Below are 19,912 nucleotides of genomic sequence, written 5' to 3'. Positions count from 1 at the left end.
AATTTATAAAATTTCTTATTTTATAACATAAGAAATTGTTATAAAATATATATATATATATAATCTGATTGAGATCTTGAAGGATTTTCCTTGTGTTTGTTACAATATCGATATGAACAGTATTGTAAAACATTTTTTTAAAAATGCATCCAAAACATTAAAAAATGTCTTCCATAATTGTCATTTCAGGAAAGTTTGTTTTACGGGGTTTTGAAGTTTGTTTTTTAGTTTAAATTCAGTCCTTGTTCAACAACAAACATTTTACTCAAATCTGCTTTCAAGTAGATGTTGTTGGATATGTGGTTCTATATGTGACTGAATGGAAACCTTGTTTAAAAATAAAAAAAATTCAATTCAAAATGTTTTATCAAGCATGTGCATGGGGGCTGGAGGGTGGGAGCGGAGGGAGCTTGAGCTTTTGTCCCTTTCATTCTTGATGCCCCAAGTGCCTTTGAGGTCCCTCACCCTCCGACTGTTTTACTCTCTGCTGCAGGAGGCGGCGTGTTTGTGCTCAACAGCGTTCGCACTGCTGCTGATGGGGCCCGGGCTGGAGGTGAGCAGCTGTGAATATTAGTTACTGCAGAAGCTCAACTGTTAAAGATTCGGCCCGTAGAATTTGGAGCTCACAAAATATCCCAAGCAATAGCGAAAATACTGCACCAATAATTTGGAGCGCAGCATAAAGCATATCTTTCAAGTTTCCTGTTTTGGCTGGAGAACTACCATACATAACCCCCTCTTCCCACCTTGCTCCCATATTAATATTTTCTCGTAAATGTCCCAATGTCTGGTATTATACTAATCATGTCGCCAGCCCCTAATGTAGGTCACACATGTAAAACTGGACAGCTTTTCTTAGCATTAATCCAACTTTATTTAAAATTTTATTTAGAATTTGTTTCTTACACATTCAAAAGACATTAAAATTCCTTTCACTGGGTCTTGCAGTTGCCATCGTTCCAGAAGTCCGGTTTTTCAGCAGCTGGTTCATCTGCAAAGAGATAATAAAATAAAAAATGTACATAAAACTGAACCAACAGTTTGATCAGACTGTAGACTTCACAAGCAGATTGAAATCTAGACTCCTAATTTTTTGGAATTTGGAAATGGCACAGTAGTTTAGAATTAAGAACCTACCGGATTTGATTCCGAGGTTGGAGTTATCAAAGAACTGAGTGGGATAGCTTCTGGTCAGCAGCTGTGAACCTTCACCTGCATTGAAAAAGCTGCTTTTGGGAGAGTCCAGCAGCGAGGCTGCACCGACCAGAGGTTTCCGAGGAGAATCCAGGGCTCTCTTAGGAGGAAGGTAACTTTTTTTAGTGGGGCTGAACAACAAGGTGCTGTCTGAGGTTGGACACAGGGCCCTCTTCTTAGGAGTACAGGGGGAGGTCATCCTGTCCTGCTCGGCTTTGCTCTTCCCTTTAAGACTGATTGCTCTGTTCTTCCACTTGGTAGTCTCCTCCTGCTGGCAGGAAACCAAGCTGATGAGAGAAAGGTCAGAGGTCAGAAGCCTGAACTTTCCCCAGCATCACAACCAACAGCACTGGTGCATTTTCTTCTGGTTCTGTGACAACTGCTCACATTTATGATGTAAAGAACTTTGAATTGTTGCTGAGATGTGCTACACAAACAAACTTGATTGACTGAGATCTTGTTTAGAGTTAAATCAATCTGAGGCAGAAATCCCAACTCCAGTCAGGTTGTTTTAAAGTGCATCCAAACCAACCACTTTCTGACTTTGTCTACAGCACATATGGACATAAAAACCAAACTGGATCCCGTTACCTTTCCAGCTCAGTGATCCGCAGCCGGAGCTGTTTCACCTCTTCTTCCAGCTTGGTCTTCTCCAACAGAATGCTGCTCTGGATCATCGTACCTCTGGGGTTGGTTAGTCGAGCGTGAAGCTCCTTCCCTGTGAGGACTAAACGGAGAACAAAAAGCAACACGTTTCCAATGGTTACTGGATACAATTGTTGGTAAATCTGTGGCCCCCTTTCAAAAACCGAGTCAGAACTAGAGTTATAACATTCATGACTGATGTTTGCTTCTATTCCTACTCAATTTAACCCTGAATTATGAGGGGAATGTGGTGAAATAATTGGTTCAAATCCAATAGTAAAACCTTCTGCGACGTGTTGAGCCGATTCACTACAGACTGACTTACACGACTCCTCGCCCTGATGCTGTGATCTCAGATCCTGCTTCAGCTTCCTCAGAGACTCCTCCTTCACACTCAGCACCGTCTTCATCTTCTCCATCCTGAAAGCAGAACCAAAATTAAACACATTACAGCAACAAGCAGATCTTAATCAGTCGTCGCATCTCGCTAGTGTCTACGGCCTCTTCAGTCCAAACAGCCAGTTCTGCTCTTTGGACTCTTCTGAAATCGTTTCTGGGCAAGATTGCATTTAATGTTCTGCTAGTTCTTCTGACTTTCCATGCCATAAAAAAAAAAAAAAATCCAGCTAATGTGTCATTACAAAAAGAAAGCCTCCCACTTTAAGAGGGCTTCACTGCTTTCAATGAAGAAAACCTCAACACACACACACACACACACACTGATGCCTCAACTCTGCAGAGTCAAAGCTCAAGAGTTGAAGTAAAGAGTGGGGGTAAATCCAGGGGCTCTTACTCTTGCTGGTGTTCCTGTGTGATGGAGGCCAGCTTCACCTCCTCCTCACGGAGTTTGCTCTGGAAGTTTTTCAGCTGAGCTGCACTGAGTGATGCATTCTTCTAAACGAGAGAGAACAACCGCCTTTAGCAAAGTGGAGCTAAAAAGCTCAAGCAGAACCTGTGCAGAGAAACGTCAGTCATACTTCAGACTCTTCCAGTTTGACCTTTAAGGTCAGGATTGTGTTCTCCTTCTCCTTTACAAGAACTTTAGTGTCCAGCAGTTCAGTCTGCAGGAGCTGAGTGGTCCGTTTGTGGTTGGAGCCCATGTTTTTGGCTTCAGCCTTCACCTCCTCTAGCTGCTCCTGCAGAGCCTGAAACACGAATGTAACAGGTGTGTTAGCATGTTCCTCCCAGAATGTGAAGAGGCCGACCTCTATACATCAGACTCACTGTAAGCTCTCCTGCTGCTTGCTTAAGCTGCTGGTAATCCTGGACTGAGGACAGGTTTGGTATCGCAGGCGTTCCCTCCAGCTGCTGTAGCAGGGATGAAGTCTTCCTCCTCTCTTCTCTAAGCTGACCATCTCTCCATTTATCCATCTGCATTAGTTCAGCCAAAATCTTACTGAGCTCATCACTGATGACCTACCAGAGCCAGTCGGAGAGGACAGACAAAAAGTGTTAAAAAAACTGCTAGCAAAACGTTAGCATTAGGGAATATTCAAACTCGGATGGATTGAACTCTTTCTAGGAGAAACTAAACAGTTATTGGTAAAGCGCACCTGTAAAGGCATCGTCCCGTTTTGGACCACAAGTCGCCTCCGTTCAGCTTCTTGGCCGAGGACTCGCTCCAGCTCGCTGATGACCGGTGGGCTGGAGGCGGCCTCGATAGACTCGTTGAATTTGACCCTCTCCTGAACTTCAGCCTGTCGCACTGCGATATATGAAGTCAGGTTGGCCCAGAGCCTCTCCAAAATGCTCTCCATTTGCTACAGAGTAAATCGAGATGCATAATGTTAAACCTCTCGTTTTCAACAAAGAGCTGAAAGCAGTCATTTAGACCCACACCATACTCAGGGCTGATGCTGAGCAGCAGTCTTTACCATTTGGACAGCTTTAATGTAGATCCAAAGCAGAAAGGACAAACTCCACCTACACTCACTGCTGAGCCACTGCAGCTCCACAGGCAGATACTTTCTAATGCCATGAAGTCGTTAAAAAAAAAAAAAAAAAAGAATCAAATTGCTGGACGACAACAGTCAGCAGGTATAACTCGACTTCCTCCGATCAGATGGATACTCCTGGATTTTTCTTTACACCAATAACTTCAGCTTTTCTTTTGAATGAACAGCAGCGCTGATAAACTGTTGTTTACATGCAGTACCTTGTGGACCACAGTTGGAGAAAGACTGATCCAAGGGGATGCTATGAATGTTATGATCGCTTTAGGGGAAAAAACAAAAAAAGTATTTTTAGTTTTGCTAAATTGTTTCTAAAAGATAAATGTTGCAGTTTTCAGTATTTCTGAAAGTCTGACCCCATGGAAAAATAATCACAGATACATCATTGGTTTGTGGTGCTCAGACTGGCTTGGAGCCTTTCAGAGCGGCTTGCAGTAAAAGGCTCATCTGCAACTCCATGTTCACTTTATAAATGAGCCTACATGGGTTCATTAGAGGAGCAGATCTTACCTGCTGGTAGAGCCGACGTTTGTCCAGAAGCTTAGAGAGCCTCTGATTCCACCGGGAGTGGAAATCCTCGATGTTGAGGGAAAACTTAGGCGCGCCAACTCTGGACGTCAGCAAGTCCTGCAGCCGTCTCTCCTCAAAAACAGCCAGGTCTATATTCACCAGCAGCTCAAATGTTTTCACATAAACACGTGGATGCACCGTGAGCTGTTCCTAACAATCAGAAGAGCAGAAATGTTCAGTGTCCAGTGGAAGTGGTCAACATTTTTTTTAATTGCTTCTAGAAAAGAGGAACAAGAGTAATAAGTACAAGAGTCTTTGTGAAACTGCTGCAGGTTTGAAATCCCAGCTCAAAAACGTCACCGAAGACAGCCAGCCTGGACTTTGGAAGGTCCTTCAGGTAAGAAAGCTTCAGGAAACTCTGGACTTTCAGAACGTTCTCCGGGGTTTCAGAGGCCGTCTTTGTGCACATTTCTCTAAACTGTTGGAATTTTCCAAAGGTTGCCTAAAATGACACATTTTTGCGGTTTTAGGAACATAAGAGTCAGAAAATATCATCATCTAGCATCAAATGATGATCGGTCGGATTGCCTCTAACATAAATCAAACCTAAACATGAATTACATCAAGATGATCAGCCGAGTCCTGCAGGTGTGACAGAGTCTCCCAGAGTGCATTGGGCTTCTGCTCCAGGTTGTTCAGCTGCTGTCTCAGGGCTGACAGAGACACGTTCGCTTCATTGAGCAGCTGAAAATATAAAGATAAATAAAGATGACTAAAGTTTGGTTTGAAGAGCCAAAGACCAGAACTTTTTCCACAAATGATTTTCCTGTAACGACCAAAAGCACAGCTGGGACTGAAAAGCATGTAGTAAAGGTTCTGGGAATTTTAAAAAAGTAAAAGAATGTGATTATTTGCACAAACCTGCTGGGAGGCGTCGCACTGGGCTTCAGACTGAGCTCTTCTCTCCCTCTGCAGCTGCAGCTCCTTCTGCAGGTTCTGCCGCTGTCAGCAGAACACAAGCAGATCTCAGAAACCACCAGGCTGGACTGGAGAAGCTTAAACGCTCAAGAATTACTTCATCCTAACGCGCAAAAGTAAACATACGGTGTGTGTGTTTGCTAAGGTCATTAGGACACGGTTTGCGATCAAGCTAAATTCAAAAATACTTTTTGATACAGAAGGGAATTAAATGTTGTAAATCATTAAAATTCAGATCCTTTAAAGAGTTATCATAGACGGTGATGGCTGTTGGCGGGAAAGAGCTCCTGTAGCAGTCTGTATTACAGTGAATCTGAAAAAGCCTCTGGTCAAAAACACCGTTTTCCCCAATAGGCTCATGAAGGCGCTAGTCAGGGTTGGCCATCATTTTCTTGATTTTACAAAGAATCCTTCTTTGCCTCATCGTCTCCAGACGTTCCACAGCCGTCCCCAGAACAGAACCAGCCTATTTAGATAAAAATTATTTCCAAGCTGCACTTCTATTGGGACTGATGGAGGCATTAAGCTGTAGTTGCAGCAGTTCGCCACTAGTGGGCGTAAAGAACCGCGAGTTCTCCAAGTGACTGAACAGTTCAGCGCTGTACCGGCTGATCAATGAGGCGTTCACTGTCGCTCTCATCAGTCAACGGTAAAAAAATAATAATAATAAATTTAAAAATCCCACAAAGCCTCTGATCAATTACTACATGATTAGAAAGCAGAGTGTCAGTGATCACTCCTTGTCGTGTGAAGAGTTTTTCCTGCTGATCGTCTGAATTCATTCCTGCACGTGAAACTTTGTTTGGCTTATGACCGATGCCCCGATTAAACTAAAGGGCTTACATTTAATTAGTAACAAATTGGTTACAATTAATTACATAAACCAAACAACAACCAGAATTCTGATTCCCAGCAATACCGATGAGGTTGGGACAACATTTTTGGCTTCCACAGTTCTTTCCCAACACGAGACTAAAGCAGTTCAGCTGAACTGACCGAAAGCCTAAAACTGGAAGAGAAGAAAATGACTGGAAAAAAAAATACTTTTTGCTGAAATGTTGCTTCTTGTTCGTCTTTTTCCGTTTGCTTCTGCGTCATCAGCAGCTCTTGCTGGGTGATCTTCTCCTGGTAGGCTGACGCCTACAATCAGAGGTCACAGGTCAGTTAGTGTAGGTATTCCCTAAAGCCCATTAGCAGTTCCTTTAAGATCAGGAGTCCTCCAGAGCTGCCATACCAACAACTTTCAGATGCATTTCTGCTCTGAAAGTGCCAGAGTCAAAAGGTTTGATCCAAGTGTGTCAGAGAATGAATGAATCTAAAAGCTGCAGGATGGCAGCAGCTCTAGAGGAAAGGACCACATACCATGTTGATGTTGTGCTGCAGCTGCGCCTCAAGCTGCTCCTTCTCCTCCCTCAGCAGATCGCTCTTCTGACTCAGAGCCGTCACGCTGAGCTGCAGCTTCTCCATCTCTTCTTTGTGCTTCTGCAGGTTCTCCTCTTTGTCTGACAGATGAAAGTCTCTCTCTGCTTCAACACTTTCCAAGTTGTTACATAATTCTGTTATCTGTAACAGAAAAGTAAAGCAAAAAAAAAATCAAAAAAACAAAGGGGGCAGAAAAACAAAAAAACAAAGGGGGCAGAGGGGGGTTAGTGGAGCCGAACAGCTCTGGAGGAGAGATGAAGACAAAGCCCGACTTTAACCTTCTGCTCCAAAGAACGTTTCTCCTCTTCACTCGCTTTCTTCAGCTCAGAGTCCACGTTTCTTTGTTGGCGCAAGTCATACTGCAGAGCCTTCAGAAGTTCTTCTGTTGAGGAAGCCTTCAAAGAAAAGCAAAACGATTGAATGAGTTCACACTAAAACCTTCAGTGAGAACTGAAAGCAGGAATGAAGCTCACTTTTTGTCCAAGTTGCTGCAGTTGCTGCTCCTGCTGCCTCTTCTGCTCGTTCAGCTCCCTGACCTGTTCATACAGAGACGGTGAACAAGATGGCCGCCACTGGCAGTTATACACAGCTTGCGTTTTATTCTGTTTGCACTAAAACCCTCATACAGATACAGTGTGCTGGATGTTTGAGATGCACTAAAGAATGACGACATCAGCAGCTGGTATTGGTAAATGAGACTCGAGTCACAGAGTCGAAGGCGTCTGTTCTGTTTGTTGCCGTTAAACTTTTCTGCCAAGTCAAGATGGGGAAATAAAACGCACCACGCTGAAACTTTAACTAGACAGAGGAACTAGCTGATATTTGAAACCCCAAAATTATGAAACCAATAACACTGGTCAACAGAAAAAAGTAGATAAACTTGTCTGTTTTTTTTATAATTATGGTGTCTTGTAGAACTAAAAACCAAAAACAAAGACATTTTACTGAGGGCTGCAGAGTTGGGAACAGAATTTCTCTATTGATCAAACCTCAGCCTCCAACATCTCCGTTCTTCTCTGCAGCTGCATTTCAGCTTCCTGCTTCTGTCTCAGCTCCTCCTGCAGCTCCTCCCTCTCCTGACCGACAGTATCCAGGGAGCTCTGCAGCTTCTCCAGCTCCTCCTCAAACCGCTGGCTCACAGCGTCCCTCTGGGCCAGCAGAACCTCCCTCTCTGCTTTCACACACTCCAGTTCCTCAGCAAACTTGGCAAGAAGGAGAAATGAAGGGAGAACATGGCCTTTTTTTATAGATCAAGATATTCAGGAGCTAAACTAACTGTTTAGTGCTCTCCTCTGTTGTACCTGCTTGTGTGTGTTGCAGCTGCTGCTCTGCATCTCTACCAGCTGACTCTTCAGCTCCATCATATCTTCCTCCATCCTCTCCCTGCTCTCCTTCAGCACCTGGAGCTCCTCCTGCTTCTCAAGCATCTGAATCGGAGAACAAATGGTTCAACGTCAGGCTCAGCAGTCTCCCTCAGACTGCCGCCTGCTTTCAGTGGGTGAAAACCACAGTGTGTCTGAGAAACGGCTCACCAGCTTCTCCTTTTCCTGAAGAACAGACCTCAGACGCTCCAGCTCCTCCAGCTGCTGGATCTGGAGCCCAGAACAGACAGGAAACCGTTTGGGTTGAAGAACGGGAGAAAAGCAGACGTAACCAGACAGAAGACAAAGCAGCATGAAGTTGAACCTGCTTGTCTTTCAGTGGATTTGCTTCAGAGAGGAGCTGCTGCTGGATCTCGCACTGCATCTACAAGAGAACAGGATCTATGAGAACCACTGAGGCTTTGGGTGGCACCAGGTCTCAGTCAAATGAAGGATTATTCCACACATAAATGACGTTTGTTGCAGTTGGGCTGCTTCCGAGAGTTTTTACCATGTGGGTCTTTTCCTCCAGCTGTGCTCGGAGCTCCTCCTTCTCCCCTCTCAGCCTCTCCGCTGCGTGCAGCAGCTCCTCTCTCTCCTCGGTAAGAGCAGCCAGTCTGCCTCGCAGCTCCTCCAGCTCCTCTGTGGTCTGAGTGGCTGCGCTCTGGGAGAGAAGTCCGTCTTTTTCTGCCTGGGTGTGCCTCAGCTCCTCACTTAAAGCGGTCATCTGTTGCAAACGGGAAACAGAACTTTAATATGTTTTGTGAGCAAAGCGAGCCCTCATCTGATTTTCTACGAGAATCTTTGACACTTGACGTGAGTAGAACCTGACAGGTTGACTCTAGTCCAGTTCTTTAGCTACTCTACTTTTCTATTCTTTTTGTCTGCCCATTCTTTAGTGTTAGATTATTTGCTAGTCCCCTCTATTCTCTCTCTCACCGCCTGCACTACAACCAGGAGGAAGAGGACAGAACTGTTAGGCAGCTTGCCTGTCCGTAGAAAGTGTGTGTAGATAGTGTGTGTGTGTCTGGTATACTCACACTTCCCTGTGCTTCCTCCAGCTGAGTGTCCGTTTCAGTGGGACCTCCATCCTGCTTGCAGACGTTTCCAGACTTCAGAAGTTTGATCTGCTTGGCCTGCTCACGGTTCTTCTCCAGGACGCTCCTCAGCTCGTCCTGGTTCTCGATCATCTGCAGAACAGACGAGGTACGGCTTTCTGACCGTCATGGCAACAGCACCTCATGCTCAGGTATTTTTAGACGCCAGGTGTTTGATGCCGACGCATGGGGACGACGTGTTCGTTTACCAGCTCCACATTTTCCTGCAGGTCCTGCTTGAGCTGATCTCTCTCTGCAGTCAGAGAGGCGACCGCAGTCAGCAGCCTCTCCACCTCCTCTGTGGAGCTCCTGCCGCCATCTTGGAGCTGCTGTGTTAGCCTCAGCATCTGTTTAGAGCCAGAGTTACCGTCACTGAGCCAGAGAGGAGAGGGCACAGTCAACACTTTACTCACATGTTCCTTTAACTCGGACTCCTTCTCTAGAAAGGCCGTCTTCATGTCAGAGTACCTCTGCTTTTCTTCCCCGAGTTCTTCCTGAATGGACCTGAGGACGTCCGTCGCTGCGCTTCCATCTTCAGCGGAGCTCTGAACACGTCGTTCCAACAGCAGAGCCTCCCTCTCTGCTTCTACACCCTGGAGGGCTTCAATCGTCTGCTTCAGCTATCGACACATTCATATTAACATAGTCAGATTACTGGCAACTCAAGTTTATTCAGGAAACAGAACTGCATAAGATGAGGATGCAAGATGGTGACTCAAGCTGCATTCACACTGCAGCCTGAAGTGACCCAAACCCGATTTAATCACGTCTCAGCTCATCGTCGTTCACATATATGTGGAAGTGTGATCTCCTGTGTGAACCACAAATGGCCTGAAAGCGTCCTGCATGCGCAGTAGAGGACGCAGTAACGTCACACACACACAGAGCGTGCTCAGCGTTTTACCAACCGCTGCAGAAGTGGTTGGTAAAACACCACAGAAGTGCAGAATGAAGAGACCAAAAAAAAAAAAAAACTGCAGCATGGAGTCAAACTGAGCGATCCCGAGTCCTGGTTTCTCGCTCACCTCTGCGTCTTTCTCTTCCAGAGAAACTAAAAGCCGGCTCCTGTCCAGGACGCTCTGTCTCTGCTCTGCTTGCAGTGCGTCCAGCTGCTGAGTTAAATCAGCACATTGTTGCTTCAGCTCCGTCTCCTGAGCAGCCAGACCTGACTGGAGGTCGTCAGTCGTCTTGTTAACATCCTGCAGCTCCCCTGTCAGGTCTCCACTCTGAAACAGGAATTACAGACTGAGATCATGTGGCGGTTCAGTCATTGTGCAGCAGAGGAGCCAGCAGGAGTTAAGTGGTTCCACCTGATCTCCAGGAGTCTGAAGTGAAGCCTGTTCCTCCTGCTGCTCCCTTAGTGCCTCCTCTGCCTCTCCACACAGAGCCAGCTCCTCCTGCAGGCTGATGACGCCGCTTTCCACTTTCACACTTCCTAACAGATCTGGAAACATGGAACGCTTTAGAAACACCCATCTGATGTCACAGGTGGAAAACCGTCCCGATTCATGGTTTATTACTTTGTGGCAGCGTGTCATCTAGAGCGCTGAGCTCAACGTCGTCATATGAAACATTCTGATGTTTTTCAGGATGGCTTTCCACCGCCATGTGGAGAACAGGTCCAGTCAGCTCAGGCTCCAGATTCTCCTTGCTGGCTGTCAGGGTCATCTGGAGAGAAAATAATCACTTTAAAACATTTCCTCCTGGCTCAGTGACCCAAACCCTGACCTAACAACTAAATCCTGTTTATGAGGGAAAAAACAACAAAACTATAAAAGTAGGACCAATAGTCAGGTTAGAGTGAAGTCGATCAGCAGCCTCCGTGTTTTCCACCTGTACAGTGACAGACTGGTGGCTGCATTAGGGGCTCTGCTGGGGATTCAGCTTCAAAACGGGCAAAGAAATGATTGAGCTCCTCTGCCAGTGAAGTGTCGCCAGAGATTTCGGTGGAGTTGCTGGATCTGAAGTGGGTGATGTGCTGGACCCCTTACCAGCACATCACCCACTTCCTCCTCAGTCCTCTGCTTGTAGTTGGTCTTGGCCTCTCAGTTGCAGCTGTACAGGTCCCCGTCTCCAGACCTGAACGCGCCATTTGTCTCCTCAGCAGTTCTGGTACATCCAGGGCTTCTGGTTGGGGAAAAACACCAGGATGCGTCTGTCCACTGTGACGGCGTCACTGTTGGAGGTAGCCGAGTACTGCTGAGGTGAACACCTCCAGGTCCAGGTGGCAGAAAATCCTCACATGCAGGTGCCGAGTGGCAACCAGGCCAAGATTTCACTGTTGGTATTTTGGCAGATGTTCTTTTCATTGGTTTGTACGCCAGCAACATGGGATCATGTGGTCGTCTATCCACGCTTTAAGTTGGAGTAGATTAACTCCACTGGTGGAACATGTAATGTACTGGTGGAATTTAGGGAGCACTACGTTTAATTCAGCATAGTTAAAAAAAACTTCCTTTGTTTCCAAGTGAATAAACTTTGAAAAATCCGCACCGATATGAATATTAATAGAACACGCACATTAAAAAGGCTGCATCTTTTTCCGTTTGTCTTCAAACTCAGCTCACGTGGTTCTCTGTGCCTGAACGGAACCTCAGTGGTGTTGGAAGGATCTGCATTTATTTCAAAGGTTTGGAGACTCAAAGCTTCGGAGCCAGAAAAACATGGGGAGATCTTGTGCTCACTGTTCAAAATGGACACATCTAACAGTTTAACGTCACGTCTACTGACAACAGGAAGAGATCATGCTGTGACTAAAGTGAACACACGCAGTGTTCATTTGGCTTTAAATGAAATATTGAAAGAGGTTACATGAGAAATGTGCCAAAGTATCACAGCCACACTTTAAAACATTACCTCCGGTTGACGGCGCTGATGTTCAGACAATTCGATGGCCTTCTTTAGACTCGATATTTCCTTCTGTAATTCACTCTGCAAATAAGCAGTAAGAAACAATTACAAAATAGTGAAATTATATTAATACAACAGTCAATTGAGCACATCATAAATCACTAAATAAAAGACTGATTCTCATTACTTTATTGCAGACAAAGACATTCAACTGAAATCTACCTCCTGTTCCTCCATGAACTTCAGCTCCAGACTTTTGAACTCTTCCAGATCCTTTTTCTCCTTCAGCTCTTGGTGGAGAGCAGCATTTTCCTTCTCCAAGCTCTGCGTGTGCTCCAGGAACATCCCCAGCTCCTGTTTCAGGTGGTCTCGCTCGGCAGTAACCGCTTCCTGTGGAAAAGACGCAGGACATGTGACCTTTTAGGCTCCTCCTACCTGAAATATCTGCACATTCATCCCTCGTTGGAATGACGTGGTCAGCAATGAAGCCCCCCCAAGACGTCCTCCTCTAATCTCATCTCAGATAGTAAAGTAAAGTAGTAGCTTATTGTTAGCTTTAGATGCGTTATCATATCATTTGGAAGAAGCTTTGAGTAAAAGAGTTTGCTAAAGATTAAATAACCCAATGGACGTCATTTCTTATTGGGACACTTAACATAACGACAGAATATATGGAGTTGCTATAATCATTCTTTCTATTGCAGTTGCATCACCACACTGGGAGGTTGTGGCTCAGCAGCAGCAGCTTTGGCCAGTGTTACCTTCTCTGACGCCAAGGTTTCACACAGCTGAACACTCTCTGCAAATCCTTTCCTCATCTGGAAGACAAGGCTTTAGGATTAGAGCCCAAACTGGTACACTTTATATCCAGAACCAGCATTGCAGTTTTTATTTATTTACAGTCCTACAAAAGCATGCAACATATGAAATACAAACAAGAGACAATATTAAGTACTATAAAAACTCTACCCGCTCAACATTGCTGCTCCAGAGAGCAGCTCCTGATCTAACTGTCTACCTGCTCAGACTCAGACTGCCTCTTCTCCTCCAGCTGCCTCTCCAGCTCGGACACTTTGACCTCCAAAAAAGTGGAGGTCAAAGTGGCTTCCCGCTTCTGCTGCGCCTCGGTTTGCAGAACCTCCTCCAGCTCGGCAACCTTCTGTTCAGCGGCTTGCACTTGCAACGAGGCATCCAGCTTCTGCTGGGTTTCGTTTCGCAGCTGCGCCTCCAGCGTAGCCAGCCTCTCTTCCGACTGCTTCTTCTCCGCCGCTTCTTCTTTCAGCAAAGTCTGCAACTGGACCTGCAGCTCTGCGACTCGGCAGTCCAGGGTTTCGGCCTGTCTCACAGCCTCCTCCCTCTGCTGACGCTCCGTTTCGAGCTGATGCTCCAGGTTGGATAGTTTCTCTAAGAGAGCACATCTTTGATCAGGAGACGCCAGGTCACTGGACATAGAGAAAGATAAAAGCATAAGAAGCTTATTAGTTGCCTTTTACAAAGTGGGACAAGTTATTCCAAAGTTTAGCCTTTAGTTTAATAGTATGATCACTGGAACTGCGTGATCCACTAGTGACTAGGCCCGTCAACAAATGTTGCTGGATGATAAATTGTCCCAGAAGTTATTGCTGTAAGCAATAAAATTGTTGTTTTGAGATCATTTTAAAGTAATACAATGGGAATATCGGCCTACGTATGCAAGAACACATTCTCAAAGAGCAATAAACTTTAAACTCTAACGAACGTTTAACACTGAAAATGGAAGACATTTTAAATGAAAAAAATAAATCAAATAAAAGAGAAGAAAATGAGTCATGAAGTCTCTAAACAAAATTGTCCTTCAAAAAAAAAAAAAGAAGCTAGTTGAGTCCAAAACACCAGACAGAAAACTTTAATCATCCGGTTTTTGGTAGAAAGAAAAACGAGAGAATCGATAAATCATACAAATGGAGATTATCGAGTATGTTTTAGTTTATCGTGCCATTTATTGATTATTTGCAACAGGCCTACTGGTGACCTCATGAAGAACCCACCTGTCCCCAAAGCTGCGAACAGTCAAAGAGCTCTGGCTCATCTCCATCTCTTCTAAAGGCTCCTCGGGAATCTCCCAGTGAGGGTAGAAGTCTTCATCAGCTACAAAGTGCAGTAAGCCCAGGTTCATCATCTCACACGAACCATTCAGAAAAATGTCCATCTTTGGTCGCTCCATACCTTCAACTAGATCCCCGGAACAGAAACGATTAGCTCTCCTCTTCCTGCTAAAAGTCACGTTCATGTTAGCTATCCCGTCGTCGTCGCAGGCCGGCTGACTGCCGTGGAGCATTTTTCCTCCCCACGTCACCCGGCGCTTCGGCATCTGATAGAGAACACAGCTGGCATGTTAGTGAGTATTTAACCCTGATGTTAACCAGGCCTACAGCACCTTCAGTCAACCAGCAGCCTGCTGCGCTTGAGTTAAAGGTCATTATGTGATATTGGATGACAACAATACCCAAACTATAATGTCTTACAAAACAGGAAAACAAAACACTTTTTATTTTTTTGCACTTCAGTTGTGGTTCTAATTAAAGTGTTTTTTGTTTTATTTTTTAGCTGTGGCTTGTCAAGTTATTAGCTGACGTTGCTGGTGTGCATACTGGTAAAGCTAGGCAGTGGTTTGGGTTTCTGTTAAAGGAAAGCAAAACTCTGCTGAACGAAAAGAAAAAAAAGAAAAAGAAACAACTCTCCGCTGGATGACAGACGGACCTTTGGAACAGAGACCAGGTTGGAGCTGGTGACCAGCAGTTTGGTCAGGTTTCTGATCCGGTCCTCTTGCTCTCTCTGGAGCTGATCCTTCTCTTGGAGCAGCTGAGACAGAACCTCTTTTTCCGTCACTGTGGTCTGTGTGACCGAAGACACCTGGAAGAGATGAACGTACAAGTCGAGCAAAGCAAAGCAAAGAGCTGCACTGAAGGAAGTTTGATCAGAGTAAAAATCGGAGAAGCGCGGTGACATTAACAAATCATTCTAACCTCATTCAGTCGACGCTTGAGGTCTACAATCTCATTCCGATACCTCTTGAGCAACGCGCCGTCATCCGATACCTCCGTCACATGAGGGTCGTTCTTCATTTTCTTTGCGGTGCTGGCAAACTGAACATGTGGAATTCATCTGAATACTGTTGTGTTGTGCATTTGGACAACTTAACTAGAATGTCTCATGTAGAGTAAATGTTTAAAGGCAACGTTCAAGATTATGTTGGCCTATGAAATGACAATGAAGACAAACCTGCAGAGTGCCGAGGGTCTCCTCCAGAGAAACGGGCGTGATGGTGCTGATGATGACCGTTTTAGCGTTGCCTCCCAGGGAGTTCTGCAGGATGCGGGTCAGTTTGCTGTCTCTGTAGCTGGTAAAGCCTCTGGAGAGTATTGACAAGAAATCCAGCAATCAGTGCAGCCGAAAATAAGGATCTATTCAGAACGCAAGAACTGTATTGATTTTGTTTAAAATACAGTAACCCCCCCCAACAAATCATGATTCAGTTTTGGCCTATTTGCAGATCCTTTCGTACAGCATCTCTAAAATATTCCACAGACTCATGAAGCTGAAATACCTACAACCAATGTTACTTGACTGAGGTTTGAAAAGCAGTCAATGCTGAGTGACATTCATTTTAGTTTATATTCTAGAATTATGCTGCTCAGGATGGAGTAGCTCTGGACTTTAATTGAGATTTTTCTTTTTTCAAAGCTTCATTCTTGCCTTAATGGGGGGTGGGGGGCAAATGCTTGTCTTCAGTCAGAGGCTTCTTCAAATTCACTGTAACGCAGACTGCTACAAGAGATTTTTTCTGCCAACAGCCATCACCGTCTACAATAACTGAAGAATTTGAATTAATACGAGTTTAATCTTTCTTTGGGATCAATAAAGTGTTTTTGAACATGAAGTAATCCTTGGCACTGATTGGCTGCATCCCCAAGAATAGAAATGACAAACATAAATGTTAGCTTCTTTGGCAGAGTCAGGATGGTTTATAATGCATATTAATATTTACATTTGGTGTTAGAACTGCATATTTTGATGGTTTAAAGCGTTTTAGAAGCAGTCTTTGCAGCAGCTGTGGTCCATAACCTCAGAGTACCAGTCACTGTAAAATGAACGGCTGGACTAACAAGCCACATTAGCAAAGTCAAAAATTATACTAATGCCATCTGTCATTTTACCCCTAACTATATGGTTCAAAAATAGAATCAGAATTATTTTGCAGCAAGTCCTAATACTGGAATATAGACTGGAATTTAAAACTTTAAGATAAATACAACTCTGCAAGGCAGACCTGCTAGCTGGTATACAACCAGGACAACCTGATTCATAGACATTTTATTGATAATATTTGTTTGATATACTGAAGTGTTCCATTTGTAATTTTGCCCAATTCATATAAAGTGAGTTGTAAGAAAAGCGCTATACAAATGAAATGAACCATTTCATGATTACTTTTTGTTTTTAAATGCTACATTTGAAAAATGAAGTTAATTATCAAACTTGTAGTCAGAGTGTTGGAACACAACCCTAATTACACTATTGAGAGAATTGATGAGTTATCTAAATGCATCTGATGTAAACTGAATCACCATGGTTACTCACTTCTGGTTTTCATCAGTGAGTTTCTTGATCACCTGTCCAAGTATAAACAGACTGAGATTGATATTGCATCCTTCTTTGAAACGAGTACCTGTGGGTTTGAAAGAAAGTGCGATTAAATGAAAGAAAAGTTGAAATGTCAATTCAAAACATGATGATTAAGTAAACCTTTTAAATGAAATCAAAACATAAAGGTGGACAGTAGTAACTCCACTTTACCTTCCGTCCCTGTTTGACTGGCTCTCTCAGATCCAGCGAGATCCACTAAATTCTGCACACAAACAAAAATTATTAACTTGCCTCTCCAAAATCAAAAGCATAAATATTTAAAGAATCAAATTTGAAAAAAAAAAAAATTACTAAGTGGGAAACAATAATGGCTCCATCAGCATTTTCCCCGGATGCTGGATCACTCCTTTCTCTGCTCTCCAGGATCTAGATAAACATTAGCAAGTCAGAAAACGCCACAGCAGCAAACTCCATCTTATCCTGCATGCCGAGTTGTTGCTTACCATACGGAATATGGTGTGCGAGCGGCTGCTCCGCTGGTTCATTTTAGTCTTTCCGTAGTGACGGTTCTCTGGAGGCAGACGAAATAAAGACACCATGTGTTGACAGGAAGCTACAGAGAAGCTCACGGCTGTAAACGGCGAGCTCTTACTTTCTCCCTTCCTGATCCAGGCGAGGGCTTGTGAAGACGTTGTGACGAGCTCCTCGGTCAGGTCAGCCACGTAGACCGTTTTCTACACAGTGAACACAAATCGGCTGATCAGAGACCGTCTGTTATGCAGCATATTTTCTGCAAATATTCCCATACCGAACAAAAACCATTGAACCCACTCACATTCATAGTTTCCCGAATTTCCAAAGGTTTTCTCTTCCAGCTGTCAACCAGCAGGTCCGTCACAGTTTCGTTGTAGATTTCCATGTAGGACACTCTGAGAAGGAATTCCTTGTTTGGAAACTTTGGATGAAATGAGGAGAGATTGCTTAACAATTGGCCCCAACGCGCACGGCCAGCAGTAAACGGGCTAAACTAGTACGGCGACTTTTACAGCGAGTCTCACGGAGCTGCTTACCGTTTTAATAGTTTGGAAGACGTCGTCTACGGCCAGAGGAATGACTCCACGGTTACGGTCACTGCCCATCATTGTGAACGTCTTCCCCGAAGATGTCTGACCGTAGGCAAATATGGTTCCTGACAAACAAGCGCAACAGACACAAAAACATGAATCAAACGAAAGTCGTGCAAATAGAGCGAGACTGTTTTGTAGTATGAGGATTCGCAGCAAAGCAGTGAGCAAAACAATCATTTCTATTACAAACCATTGTAACCAGCAACGGTGGACACAACCAGAGGCTTCGCGATGTCCTGGTACAGCTGGTTTGTAGATTCTTCAGCACCAAACACTCTGTCTGAAAACAGGAGAAAATTCGACAGTAAAATCATCTTAGTGGGTCACAACACACACAGTTCTAACGCTGTATATAATTTGATGCATACCAAAAGTGAAGCACTTGCTGGAATTTCCATCATCAATCTGACGAATTGATTTCTTGTCATTTTCCCAGAACAGCTGGACGGGCTTTTCTGAAGCTGCATTTTTTTCCCTTAGAAAAAAATTGGGAGGAAGAAAAGAACTTTAAAAAAAAAAAGAAGAAAAAAAAAGCTGACTGCAGAGAGATACAGACGTACGTCAAGCAGCTGGAAATTGTTCTCAAAGATGAACCAGACTTGTGCTGCTCTACAATTCTCTGCCTGATATCTTATGACTTTCTCATTGTGTCAAACCCAGCAGTGTGTTCCACATGTGAGCCTTTAAATAACTAAAATGTGTCAGTTTCCACAGCCATGACATCATCCAGACTTTCACCATTTAAAGAGAAATTTATCACTCTGTGTGCAAACTTCTGATTTTTAAGAGCATAACTAAATCTGACATTTCTCACTTTTGTAATATTCAGCAAATAGAAAAACTGGCGATTCTAAAGACTTAAAACAAAAGTTTGGTCCAAATTAACTTCAGACAGTGAGAAGAGCAAAAGGTGGATGTGTCTATTTGATGTATGTAAACTTCCAATTTCAACTATATGTCTAATTTATACATCAAACCTTTACTTTGTTACTCTTGCTGACAGTAAGTTCAATTATTTATGTGGGTTATGGTGAGGGATGTTGATCTAAATATAGATACCACGGTGTGTATTGGTAGTGGATCAATACTTCTGTTCACAGCATCTCCTCCATATGTCCAGCAGTTTCCTCATGCATCAGTGTATGTGCAGGAATTAAAATGGCAGTCCAGTAGAACAATTTAACATTAATTTTGAGTCAATGGTCACATGACATAGAAGCTACTGAAGAAAAATATACATCCTTTTTTAATATTAAAATGATTTAAAATCTTGAAAATGACTGATGAGTCAGATTGGTAGTTGAATCTAGTAGCATGAATTGGTTTTGTGTCAGCTGGTCACGAGGCAAGACGTCGATATTTGTTTCTAATGAGTGTTTGGTTCGGAAATTTGTTGACGGTCCCTATATGTGAACCTCCGGGCGAGAGAGGAGAGAGCAGAGAACGCCTGGCCGAAGTTAACGTTCCTGAATCGGATCAACCTTGAGCTAGACGCCGCGAAAATGTAATATCCAACTTGAAACTAACGTCACCGCGGTCTTCACATTATGTATAGGAGCCACACACAAAAAAAAACAAAACATCTTCCTGCTGTGTGAGATACTAACAGCTTCTGTCTCACACCAACAGCTTAGCGGAATAAAAAAAAAGACAACTTCTCTGTAGTTCTTATTAAATTCTAAAATGGTGGAATGCAAACATTTCAGGCAGAAACATGATACAGACACACGGTTAACGTCAGCTTTGGGTGAGGAGGGAAACTCTTCTTCTGAGTGACTCGGTTCAGAAAAAAAACTCACCTCTCAGCAACGGGACGAACACGGACACAAACTTTAACAGCAGACTCCGCCATTTCCTCTTCAGGGAACTTGAGGGAATAACTGGAGGGACTAGAGAACAACGTTTTAAATATGCACCGCTTTAATTTGATTGGACAACGTCATCACGCGGACTCAACCACACACGGTGGTGGGGAAAATAAGGATGTAGCATTTTTGGAATGACTATTTATGTTTTGTCTTCTAATATAAAATGCCACAAATAGGTCACATATGAGCTGTAGTTATGAATTAATAATTGATAAAGAATAAATAGATAAGTATCAAGAGATAGTGGTTAGTCGGTTAGTCGCGTCCAGAAGATCGTCAAAC

The 19,912-nt window shown here is 43.9% G+C and overlaps 1 protein-coding gene across 2 annotated transcripts; it reads right to left on the bottom strand.

Moving 5' to 3' along the window:
• Positions 1-850: 850 nt before the first annotated feature.
• cenpe (centromere protein E) lies at positions 851-19,829 on the bottom strand. 2 transcript variants are annotated; one of them, XM_032589752.1, is made up of 46 exons: positions 19,562-19,829; positions 18,131-18,237; positions 17,953-18,042; positions 17,706-17,824; positions 17,471-17,590; positions 17,288-17,369; positions 17,139-17,206; positions 16,987-17,061; positions 16,846-16,897; positions 16,630-16,717; positions 15,271-15,400; positions 15,015-15,134; positions 14,749-14,901; positions 14,215-14,359; positions 14,037-14,136; positions 13,028-13,451; positions 12,771-12,827; positions 12,232-12,399; positions 12,016-12,090; positions 10,680-10,827; positions 10,470-10,603; positions 10,185-10,385; positions 9,573-9,779; positions 9,369-9,506; positions 9,103-9,252; positions 8,574-8,789; positions 8,388-8,447; positions 8,234-8,293; positions 8,003-8,128; positions 7,691-7,903; positions 7,175-7,237; positions 6,980-7,096; positions 6,642-6,842; positions 6,324-6,419; positions 5,223-5,303; positions 4,923-5,045; positions 4,609-4,803; positions 4,302-4,511; positions 3,393-3,599; positions 3,064-3,255; positions 2,817-2,984; positions 2,633-2,730; positions 2,165-2,259; positions 1,786-1,921; positions 1,138-1,481; positions 851-991 (listed from the first exon to the last, which is right to left on the bottom strand). In XM_032589752.1, the coding sequence occupies exons 1-46, from the start codon at positions 19,612-19,614 to the stop codon at positions 933-935; spliced, it is 6,264 nt and encodes a 2,087-aa protein (XP_032445643.1). In that variant the 5' UTR covers positions 19,615-19,829; the 3' UTR covers positions 851-932. The 2 variants fall into 2 exon arrangements, with proteins under 2 accessions (XP_032445643.1, XP_032445642.1); XM_032589751.1 differs by having other exon boundaries at positions 2,633-2,733; positions 19,562-19,826.
• Between the last annotated feature and the right edge of the window lie 83 nt (positions 19,830-19,912).

This window comes from Xiphophorus hellerii, chromosome 17, assembly GCF_003331165.1.
Source record: "Xiphophorus hellerii strain 12219 chromosome 17, Xiphophorus_hellerii-4.1, whole genome shotgun sequence".
Lineage (NCBI taxonomy): Eukaryota > Metazoa > Chordata > Actinopteri > Cyprinodontiformes > Poeciliidae > Xiphophorus > Xiphophorus hellerii.
This window is presented reverse-complemented; position numbering and strand designations above follow the sequence as displayed.